The sequence below is a fragment of the Marmota monax genome, unplaced genomic scaffold, assembly GCF_021218885.2.
Source record: "Marmota monax isolate L192 unplaced genomic scaffold, Marmota_monax_Labrador192_F-V1.1 WCK01_AAM20220418_F8-fsc00166, whole genome shotgun sequence".
Classification (NCBI taxonomy): Eukaryota; Metazoa; Chordata; class Mammalia; order Rodentia; family Sciuridae; genus Marmota; species Marmota monax.
Window position 1 is genome coordinate 2158452 of NW_026693344.1, and position 11920 is coordinate 2170371.

An 11920-nucleotide genomic window follows, 5' to 3' on the forward strand; every position below is an offset into this window, starting at 1 on the left:
GGCTCCCTGGAGGGGCGCGGCTCTGGGCCCTGCTGGCCTGGAGGGGCACGTGGCTCCCACGGTGCGCAGCTCTGCGGAGGAGGAAGAGACCAGGGAGCCTCTCTCTGTAAACCCAGAAGCCTCACGCCTCAAAGGGAAGCGGGTCGCCAGAGGGTCCACTTCAACCAGTGAAGGTCTTAGTGGGGTGTATTCCCTCCTCCCTACCGGGCATCAGGAGTGTGCTGGTCTTAGTGGGGTGTATTCCCTCCTCCCTACCGGGCATCAGGAGTGTGCTGGATGATCACGGTCGCGTCTCCTGCTGAGAGTCCGAAGGGAGTTGGCGAACCGGGGAGGGGGGAAAACTTACCTATGACCGATCAGTGGTGAGTGCACGGAGCGTGCACCCAAAAAGACAGACAAGGGCAAAATGTGTAGTTGGTGACGGCGGTGGCAGAGACAGGGCTCGGTTTGTTGAGCACACCGTCTCTCGGGTTTATGCACCACTGTAAGGCTGGAAAAATGCCACACCACATGACACAGATTACCAAAGAGTTTTCCCACTTTATTACAAAAGGCTGTGTGTTTATATAGGTCTAAGAGAGGTAGCAGGGGCTGAGGTAGATAATAGGTCACCCGTTTATTGGCAAGCTCTTCCATATGTCAGTTCTGGAGCCCAAGAAGTTAATTCTAATTGGGGCTAAGGCTTCCAACCGGCAGGGTTTGAACATTGGCACCGGCAGGAACGTTTTGTGCCAGTGAAAGAAACAAAGAGGGTAAAGAGGGTCGTTAGACGCCATTGTTGGGGTTTTTTTTCTGGGGTGCTGCACCGTTATATGTTTTCCCAAAATTTTTTACCCCAGGTTATTTGGTTTAAGAGAATAGTCTATTGGATGTCAGTATTTGTGTAATAATCAGTTGACAGTATTTTGAGCAACACTTTGCAGATCGCTGTATCATCTCTCATAAGCTTCACCCCATAAAAGATGTAGGAGCAGAATTGGTGTTTGTACATTCAAATGAATTCAAAACCTATGCTTACTCTATTGTATCATGTGGTAATAGAGAATATTATAATTATTTTTATCAAGTTTTGTGTTTGTTAAACCAAATTAAACCAAATAGAGAGTTTTTCCCCTACCTAGAATATGACAAAAGAAGAAGGAAAATTACATAAAGCTTTTCAGCAATCCAAAAGAGATGGTATATTTGAAGACAACTTATTCTTGTGGTACTCAATGACTTAAAATTGAAAATGTTTTAAAGTACTCTTTTCTTTGTTTCTCTTGTCACAGAAGCAAAATATGGCACTGAGAAACCAGAAAATAGAATCTTGCTTGGCAACAGTAATTCTGACAGTCAAAAGGGAGAAATGGCTGAAACCACACTTGTAAGATCCATCAGAGTAAAGAGCTTTTCTGATCCTTTCTTTTCATCATCTGACTCAAAATTAAGGTGTTTTTATAAACTCTTGTTTTTCTCAGCCTTTTTCACATATCATCTTCCATATGCATATGATGATGGAAAACATTCAAGTAAGAAATAAAAGACCTCCAAATCATAATAGAAAACAAGGATAGCCAATAGGTCGGGTATATGTACAGGTCTAACCTTATAGATTTTTGTAGGAGTAAACAATCCTTAGTTATGCCATATGGAAGGGAAAAAAATTAGAAAGCAAGCCAAAAAAGCAAACAAAACAAGAAACCAGCTTGATGAATATAAAACTGAGAAAGAGGGATGCATAGGAAGAATTCATATTAGAGGGTCAAGATAAAGTAGCCATTGTTAACTGCTTTCACTGGATCAGAGGGGTGAGGAGGAGGGAAGGCAAAACAAAAGTACAGGGAAAAAAGATTGATCAAAATGTGTTATGTGTCTCTATTCATCTTCCACAATTATTCCCACTACTATGTTAATTATGCTGTACCAATAAAATAAAACAAATATATTTTAAAAAAACCCTGCTTTTACTATATCCTACAGATTCTGGGATGCTATGTTTTTATTCTCTTTTGGTTCTGAAACTTTTAAAGTTTTTCCCTTGATATCTTTAAGAACCCATTTGCGATTGCAAAAGTACATTGTTCCTTCTCTGTGTGTTTATACAGTTTCTGTGGTTTTTCTGGCTGCTGATATCTAATTTTCATTCCATTATGACATGATAAATTTGAGGGAATTTTGTTGTTTTGGTATTTCCTATGTACTAATATATGATCTATATATGCTTTATGTCCTAATATATGATCTATTATAGAGAAAGTTCTATGTGCTGCTGAGAAGAATGTGTTTTTTCCTATTGTCAAATGAAATATTCTGTAGACATCTGTTAAGTCCATTTGATGTGAAATACAGCTGAACTCTAGGAACTCTGTTGATATTTCCACCTAGTCGTTTCTGAGAGTGATGTATTGATGTTGTTATCCCTCATAGTCTTTTTGCCTATTTGTCTCTTTTGGCTTAGTAGTATTTTTTTAAATAAAATTAGGCGCAATGTCATTCAGACATACATATATACTATCATTGATCTTCTTGTTGGGTTGTTCCCTTTACCAATATGTAGTCACTTTGGGTAATTATTGCTTAAAGTCTTCTTTATTGAATATGAGAATAGCTACTTTTTTTCCTTTGGCTTCCATTTGCATAGAATATCATTGTCCATCTTTCACTTTTATTCTGTGAGTGTCTGTCTGCCAGTCATGTGTGCTTCTTGCAGACAACATATAGTTGGGACTTTTTGAATTAATTCAATATTCTAGCCTAAAATTGTTAATTGGAGAGTTATGTCAATTTATAGTTAGTGTTAATATAGAAAAGTTGTGTGTTATTTTCTGTTATTTTGTTTTATTTCTAATATAGAATTCACTCCTAATTCTCATTTTTATATATATTCTTGTAGTGAGATTTATTCTTTCCTATGCTCTCATAGTTGATTTTAATCTCCTTTGTCAAGAGCTGTGAGTGAATCTTTGCTTGGAACTATGTAACCCTGGACAGCAAGATGCCTCTCCTGGGAATCTCTCCCTGTAAGAGTGCACAGAGAAATGACCATTTGTGGATGACTCCGGTTGATAGGCAGAATTCTGTGATTTTCATGGAATTTACTAGTTCAAAAGCCTTGAATTCAAATCCCACTTGTCTGGAAGTAGAAGAGTTGGGCAAACTGATAAACCCCAACTAAGTTGTTACCTTGAAGAAGCATTTTCACAGTGAATTCCTTTGATGTTTAAAGCCTATATAATATAATATGCAGGGGGATTCTCACTCATGGTTAAGCCAGACCCCAGCAGGGCTGGTTCACCCATGGCGTCCTGCTTTCACTTATAATTGAGTCTTTGTCTTTATTTCTAATAATTTCTTATTTTCATAATCCACTCACCACCTGTGGTAGGAGAAATGTTTGTTCACTGTGTATGTGGCTGCAATATTCCTTGTGTGTGTAGGATTCCTTTTCATACCTTCTGCCATGATGTTGGCTTAGTGTCAGGGTTTTTAGCCCCCCCCCCCCCACCTTCCCTCCTGACCTGCAGGAGACATTGGGGGAGTATGACCTGACTAGGATGGGCCAAGAATGGTAAAGGTCCACTGGCACCAACAAGTAGCCCTCCCTTGCCTGAGGACAATCAGATGCAACAGGGAGAACAGTCAAACAGGATCTCATTTATTGAAAAAACACACACAGCTAATATAATGTAAAAAAGCCAATCAGGTTAAAGGTCAGCAGGGTGGGGAGAATTTACATCTACACCCATCCTATAGGCAGAAATTGGAGCTGTCAGGGCAGAAGGGTTCTGAGCCTATCCTAGAGGTGGTCCCATTCTTCCCCACAACCCATGGAAATGCCTTCTGGCTAATCCCGAGGTGCTATCTTAGCCAATTTGGCCCCAGGACTGGGAAGAAGGTAGCAGGCAGCAAGTTAACTTTCCTCTTTTCTGATGCAACATGCCCCACATTGCATCACTCCCTACAGCTTAGATGTCATAAATCATTTTAGTTTATGCTTATCTTGCAGGTTCTTTATTTCTGCTTTTGAAAAACCAGCCTCTACCTCAGAGCAAAGCCTGTCTAAGAAAGAGACATGACCTTTGTCCTTGGAAAGACCCACAGAGCACTACTAGGCATATTCTCAACCTGCTAAGTTGTTTATCTACAAATGACAGGAGAGATCTGATGGGCCAGGTATCCCAGACTCACTCAGGCTAGGTGGAGACCCATAGCAACCCACAACAACAGAGAAAAATTGAAAGCATTCCCTCTAAAAACTGGAACAAGGATGTCCTCTTTCAAGTGAGTAGACTTTTCTAAGGCACTTTAACATGTCTCCAAACACCAGAGGAAAAATCACTTAGAACACTGCGCCTACCTCAACTAATTTTTTCAGAGCTTCCTGCCACCCGCTTTCTGCCTAGCTTGCCTCCATATCTAGCGAGGTCCCTGGCTCTGGGCGGTATCCACATTCATGACTCCTCCTATGCCCCTTGCTTCCATGACACTGCCCAGATCCTGCCTGTGTCTGTCCTGAAGGTCCAGTTAGAGGCTCAGAACCAGCCCAAGGACTCCCTTGCAAGAAAGCAGTGCTGGCAGATAAGTATTTGCAAAACACAGCCACTTTCAGGCGAGTCATCTGCTCAGTGGCTTACTCCATCAAGGAGCTTCCTGCATCTCTGGACCTAGCTGGACTGGAAGCATGAGCCAAAAAGAGATCTATGCTATTTTTCTTGTAAAGCCTGATTCAAATGCGCTTCTCTGTTTTGGTTTGACTGCTTTTCATCCTTATGTTTTAATGTTATAAGTGTAGATGATAAATATTTAAATGGGATGCATATAAGGTTAACAAAAAAAAAAAAAAGGTCTACTTCCTCACTTTCACAGAAGCCATAATGATGGTACCAGTTCCAGAAATGTTCATTGCATCTATATTGCATCTATAAGTACATCTCTGCATACATACATCCCCTCATTTTCAATTAATAGCACTCTGTACACCCTCCGCCCTTGGTTCTTGTCACCTGATATCTTAGAGATTGTCTTACCTCAGTGGACATATAGTTTTTCTCATCCTTCTTAGCAGTCACACAATATTCCGTTATAAAATGTATCATAATTTTTTCTATATTTCGCTTACTTTATGATGCATTTTTAAATTTTTATTGATTCTGATTTGTTATATATGACAGCAGAATGCAATTCAATTCATATTACACAAATAGAGCACCATTTTTCATGTCTCTGGTTGTATGCAAAGTAGAGTCACACCATTTGTGTTTTCATACATGTACTTAGGGTAAGGATGTCTGTCTCTTTCCACCATCTTTCCTACCTCCATGCCCCTCTGAAAAACCAGCTTCTACCTCAGAGCAAAGCCCGCCCAAGGAAGGGACATGACCTCTGTCCTTGAAAAGACCCACAGAGCACTCCTGGGCACATTCCCACCCTGCTAAGTGGTTTATCTACAAATAACAGGAGAGATCTGCTGGGCCAGGTGTCCCTGACTCAGTCAGGCTAGGTGGGGACCCTTAGCAACCCACTAGCAGCCACCAATCAGCATGAGACAGGGAAATACCTGGGATGCCAGATGACCCTCCCAGTAGTTTATGGTGTTGGGAAACCATGTAGTTCATCAAGAACACCCCTCTTGGCGAAAACCAATCAGTTCAAATGAATCCCCCTCTTGTAGTAACCAATCATCACTACCCAACTTGTTCCCGCCAGTGAATGTGCTAATCATGTTTTAGAGTTGTTCTTTGATTTTCCCGCAAAGTGTGATGATTTGCCAAGAGATGCTATGATGTTTGTGGGGGTCCCTGCCTTCTCCAAAGAATGTATAAAACTGCTGCAAACCCTGGGCTCGGGGCCTCTCAGCCTCACCAGTTGCTGTGTGCGCACAGAGGACCCAGCTAGCTCGCAATAGACACCTCTTTGCTGCTTACATGGAGCTTGGTCTCTGGTGGCCTTTTGGGGGTCCAGAATTCGAGCATACAAACTCCCTTCTCCTCTCTCCCCTTTTCCCTAGCTAAAGGTCATGTATTTTCCCCATGCTCCCCCCACCCTGTCCCCATTATAAATCATCATCCCTGTATCAGACAATACATTCAGCATTTGGATTTTTAGGGTCGCCTTACTTCACTCAGCATTTTATTCTCCAGCTTCATCCGTTTACTTGCAAATGCGATGATTTTTTCTTCTCCTTTAATGCTGAGTGATATTCCATTGTGTATATATGCCACATTTTCTTCATCCATTCATCTAATGAAGGGTGTATGTAGGTTGGTTCCACAATTTAGCTATTGTGAATTTTGCTGCTGTAAACACTGATGTGGCTGCATCCTTGTAGTATGCTACTTCTGAGTCCTTTGGGCACAAAATGAGGAGTGGGATACCTGGATCCAATGGTGGTTCCATTATGAGTTTTCCAAGGAATCTCCATACTGCTTTCCATATTGGCTGCACCAATTTCCAGTCCCACCAGCAATGCGTGAAGGTGCCTTTCCCCCCCACTTCCTTGTGAAAACTTACTGTTGTTTGTATCCTTAACAGCTGCCATTTTTACTGGAGTGAGATGAAATCTTAGAGTGATTTTTTATTTGCATTTCTCTAATTGCCAGAGATGCTGAACATTTTTTCATATATTTGTGGATTGATTGTATATCGTTTTCTGAGAAACGTCTGTTCAGTTCTTTGGCCCCTTTATTCACTGGGTTATTTGTTTTTTCGGTATTAAGAGTTTTGAGTCCTTTATATACATTTACATATATATATATATACACATATATTTATATAGATGAGTGCTCTATCTGATTTGTGTGTGGTAAAAATTTCCTCCTATTCTGTAGGCTCTCTGTTCACCTCACTTATTGTTTCTTTTGCTGCAAAAAAGCTTTTTAGTTGGAATCCATCTGATTTATTAATTCTTGATTTTATTTCTTGCACTATAGCAGTCTTTTAAGGAAGTTGGGGCCTAATCTCACATGACGAAGATTAGGGCCTACTTTTTCTTCTGTTAGACCCAAGGTCTCTGGTTTAATTCCTAGGTCCTAGTTCTACTCTGGATTGAGTTTTGTGCATGGTGAGAGACTGGGGTTTTAATTTCATTTTGTTGCCTATGGATTTCCAGTTTCCCCAGCACCGTTTGTTGAAGAGGCTATCTTTTCTCCAAAGTATGTTTTGGGCACCTTTGTCTGATAGAAGATAATTGTAATTTAGCGGGTTAGTCTCCGTGACCTCTATTCTGTACCATTGGTCTACCAGTCTGTTTATATGCACAAGGGAATGTTACTCAGCAATAAAAGAGAATACCATCATGGCTTTTGCAGGTAAATGGACCGAGATGGAGGAGATGATGCTAAGTGAAGTCAGCCCATCCCAAACAAACGAATGCCAAGTGTTTTCTCTGGGATGGGGAGCATGGGAGGAAGAGATGAACTCTAGATAGGGGAGAGAGGAGTGAGAAGGGAAGGGAGGGGGCAGGGGGTTAGAAATGATGGTGGAATGTGATGGCCATCGTTATCCAAAGTACACGTATGAAAACATGAGTTGGTGTGAATATACTTTATCTACAACCAGAGATGTGAAACTGTGCTCCGTACGTATAATATGAATCGTAATGCCTTCTGCTGTCATATATTAAAAAAATTTAATAATTAAAATAAAATAAAATTGATAGAATACAGAGAATAGTGGTTACCAGAGCCCGGAATGGGCGTAGGGGAGGGAACATGGCAAGAGGATGGTTAATAGGTATGGGGGGTGCCCTTGGATAAGAGAAATGACTTACTATTAGTATTCCACAGCATGGTAGGATAGCTGTGATTGACAACAATATTAAATATTTCAAAATACCTGATTGGGGGTGTATCTCAGTGGTAGAATAGTTGCTGAGTATGTACAAGGCCCTGGATGCAATCCTCAGTACTGGAAGGGGGAAACCTGATAGGGTTTTGAACGTTCCCAATACAAAGGAGTGATACATGTGTGAGTGACATATATGCCAATTACCCTGATCTGATCATTACGCTTGGAACACAAGTATTAAGATGCCACACTGAAAACAACCCAATAAGATCAATGAACCCATTCACACTACGGGGCAAATGGCCAAGTACCCCTTAATGTGTTCTGATGAAAGAGAAACTAAACAAGACTTTGGGAGGAAAGACCTGGGTTCTTGTACGGTAAGGCTTTTTTGTTTGTTTGTTTGTTTTGTTTTTTGTACATGGAATTGAACACAGGGGCACTCAACCACTAAGTCACATCCCCAGCCATATTTTGTATTTTATATATATATATATTATTCTGAGACAGGGTCTCACAGAGTTGCTTAGTGCCTCTCTAAGTTGCTGAGGCAGGCTTTGAACTCACCATCCTCCTGTCTCAGCCTCCAGAGCTGCTGGGCTGTCATCCTCTTTTTTATTTTAGTAGTCATTTTACCTACATAGGCCTCAAGCACATATTAGCAAACTTAGCTTAATTTTATCTGCTCCCTGTATTTTACAGTAATGTTGGGGAACTCATGATTGTAGGGGTACAGAAACACTGAAGACCTTTAGCTATTTTTGTCTTTACACTTTTTTTCCCCGCCCCTTTTCAGGTCTTTGCTACATATACAGCACAATTCTGAGAAAATATGAAATACAGGGCACGGTCCTGTCCCCTGGAACTTAACGAATCTGGGTAATGAAACTATTGGAAGGTAATCCACTGTAAAGGTCCCCCAGAGGCAATACGCTGGAATACAAAGGGAAGATTTTACTGAAGTTGCAACAGGGGTTCACTGGATGCTTTGACTACATCCCTTGTCGCTTTGAAACTTACATGTTTGTTTCTCTTTTCCCCAACCTTCTCCTCCCTGATCTTCTTTGCCCTAACCTTCTCCTCCTGATTTTCTTTCCCCTACCCTTCTCCTCCCTGATCTTCTGATTTTCTTTTCCCTAAACTTCTCCTCCCTGTTCTTTTTCCCCTCCCTGGTCTCCTCCTCTGGGCTCTTCTTTTCCCTAATCTTTTCCTACCTGCTCTCTCCTCCCTAATCTCACTTTCTCTGAATCGCTTATGAAAACCCCCTGTATAAAAACCCCCTACTCCTGCTGAAGTGAGAATCATTGTTTCTCCTTTGCTAGCCAAGCAAGAAACCACCCTTTTTCCTTCTCGAGACCGTTTTCTCTTGCTGGATTGGCATCAAGGCAAGGACAGCTTTCTACGCCAGGGACCGCTTTCTACACCAAGGACAGCGTTCCACAACGAGGACTCTAGTACAGGATCATGGAGCCAGAGAAGGAGAAGACCGGGAGGCTCAACAGCCAGAGGAGACGGGTCCCCGACTGGCTGATGGGGACGCCCGAGGTAAGGATACCCCCCGGTTCGGATCTCGTGGACAGGCAGCCCGAGCCCAAGAGAGCCCGGTTGTCTGGCATCGTAATGGCTGAAAACTGTGAAATAACCCACGAGCAGCTATGTGAGCTGCTCAAGTATGCAGTTCTGGCTCAACCGGTTATTGAGAGACCCAGGTGGTGCCAGCTTCTGTACGGAAAGCACCTGAGCAGAACAGTGGTTGTCATCCTTCAAGGGATGAGTCAACTCCACTTCTACAGGTTCTATTTGGAGTTTGGATTTCTCCGAAAAGCCTTCAGACACAAATTCCGCTTGCCTCCTCCATCATCTACTTTTCTAGCTGATGTTATCGGGCTACCAAATCAAAGGGCTGGATATCTGCCTAAGACCATGGGAGGATCTTTACCGTCCGCCAGTACAAAACCCGAGGTCGACCTGCAGAATGACCCCGTCATTCAGAAGTATGGCTCTCAGAAGGTGGGCGTGCTGCGATGCCTTCTGACAGAGGAGGAGATGAGAACATTTGACTTTCCGTTACAAGGTTCTCCCGACTGTGAGGACTTTGTAACTACCGGCTGTAATGCGTCTGTCACAGAGAACAGCCCTCTCTTTGGGCTGGACGGAGAAATGTGCATCACGTCCAAGGGGAGAGAACTAACACGCATCTCACTGGTTGCCGAAGGGGGCTCCTGTCTCATGGATGAGTTGGTGAAACCCGATGAGGAGATTGTAGACTACGCCACCTGCTATTCAGGGATCACGGAGGAGATGCTTAAGCCGGTGACGACGAAACTGAAAGACGTTCAGAGGCGGTTAAAAGCACTGCTTCCTCCTGATGCGGTGTTGGTAGGTCATTCCTTAGACGTTGATCTCCGAGCACTGAACATGATCCATCCGTATGTTATCGACACCTCATTGCTTTATGCCAGGGAGCGGGGCAGAAGATTCAAGCTAAAGTTCTTAGCCAAAGCTATTTTGGGCAGGGACATTCAACGTTCGGAAAGGGACGGTCATGATCCCACAGAGGACGCTACCGCGACCCTTGAACTGGCTCAATATTTCCTCAAGTATGGCCCAAGGAAGATTGCAGAACTCAATCTGGAGGCGCTATGGAGAGCCCAAGACCCAAGAAATGTCAGAGAAAAGTTCCAGTACCCCTACAGAGGTGCTTTAACTTGTTTCGATTCGGCGCATCAGAAGCTCCTTTTTGTAACCCGAGAGACAGATGATATTGAACTGCCTTCTCCTGAAGATTGTGAAACTATTAAGTGCCTTTCCAACAGAGAGGTCTTTGAGCAGGCCCGAAGGCAAGTCCGCCTGTACCCCTTCAGCATTATTCGGTTCTCTTTTGAGCCCTTTTCACCTCTCCTCACTGAGGAAGTGAACAAAAGGATGCGGATCAAGTGGACAGAGATGTCAACTATCTATGCTGGGCCCTTGAGCAAAGATTGTAAACTAAGTGCTCTGAAGAGGCTGTTTAGGAGCTTTGGCCCAGTTCGTACAATGACTGCTGTTCTGGAAACGCATCAGCCTCATCTCTCTATAGAGTATGAAGTCCTGGAAGCTGCCCAGCTGGCCATCGAGTCCTTGAATGGCGTTCTGGTGGAAGGTGTGTACATAAAGGTACAGAGACCTGTGACAGAACTCACTCTGGATTGTGACACACTTGTTAAGGAGCTGGAACGAGATTCTGAGAACCGAGCCACTATTTATCTGTCTGGAGTTAGTAAAGATTTCTTAGGACATACTCAGGAACTACCGAAACTCTTTGGTGGCCTGGAAGCTGTGATCGTGCCTCCAGATGCTAAAAGCGGAAGACAGGAAAAATACTGCTTCCTGCAATTCAAAACTTTTGGCAATGCCCAGAGGGCCCTCTATGTCCTCACAGGCAAGGACTGGAAGCTGAAAGGCAGGCAGGCCCTAACGCCCAGGCACCTGCACGCGTGGCTTAGGAGCTCACCACCTGAATCAAGAAGGCCCGCAGGTCTGACAGTTAGACCTCCTCCCTCAGAGCGGGAGACCCTGCAGAACTTAAAGGCGGAAAACGCAAAGAGTGCAGCCCGGCGTTGGAGCCGCAAGATTGGAAGGCTCTACCGAAGCCTGAGCCCGGGTACCCTTTGCGTCATCCTCCTGCCAGGAACCGCTAGCCCTCATGGATCTCTCTCTGGCCTGGGACTCATGGGAATAAAAGATGAAGAAGAGGAAAGCACCGGCCCAAGCATGGGTTTGTGAGTCTCATCCTTCCTGGGCGATGGTGGAGAAGACGGTCAGGCTGCAGCTTCTCCAGAGACTGCTGGGCCTCTTGGTTCAGTGGACGGCTTTGTGTGGGAAGTTGGTGTGCCGGCTAACGGGTCTAATCCATTGACATGGCATGCACAAGCATTCAATGAATGCCTAAAATTCAAGCCTTCCTCATCTTAAGACAGGGGGGGTGGGGGAGCGGGAAACTAAAACAAAAAAAGACGCCACACTGTGCCCCATGAGTCTGTACAATTACTATGTGCCAATTGAATAAAATATATATATATATATATATATATATGATTAAAAATAAAGTAAAATGGAAACAAAATAAACACAACTTATTATTAAACCAAAATAAATGGAAACGTGTTTGATA

The 11920-nt window shown here is 43.2% G+C and overlaps 1 protein-coding gene across 1 annotated transcript; it reads left to right on the plus strand.

Annotated features, from left to right (window-relative positions):
* Positions 1-9105: 9105 nt before the first annotated feature.
* On the plus strand, positions 9106-11532 carry LOC124101088 (RNA exonuclease 5-like). Its single transcript, XM_046456806.2, has one exon. It carries the CDS (start codon positions 9232-9234, stop codon positions 11530-11532), a length of 2301 nt encoding a protein of 766 aa, XP_046312762.1. The 5' UTR covers positions 9106-9231.
* Positions 11533-11920: the final 388 nt, after the last annotated feature.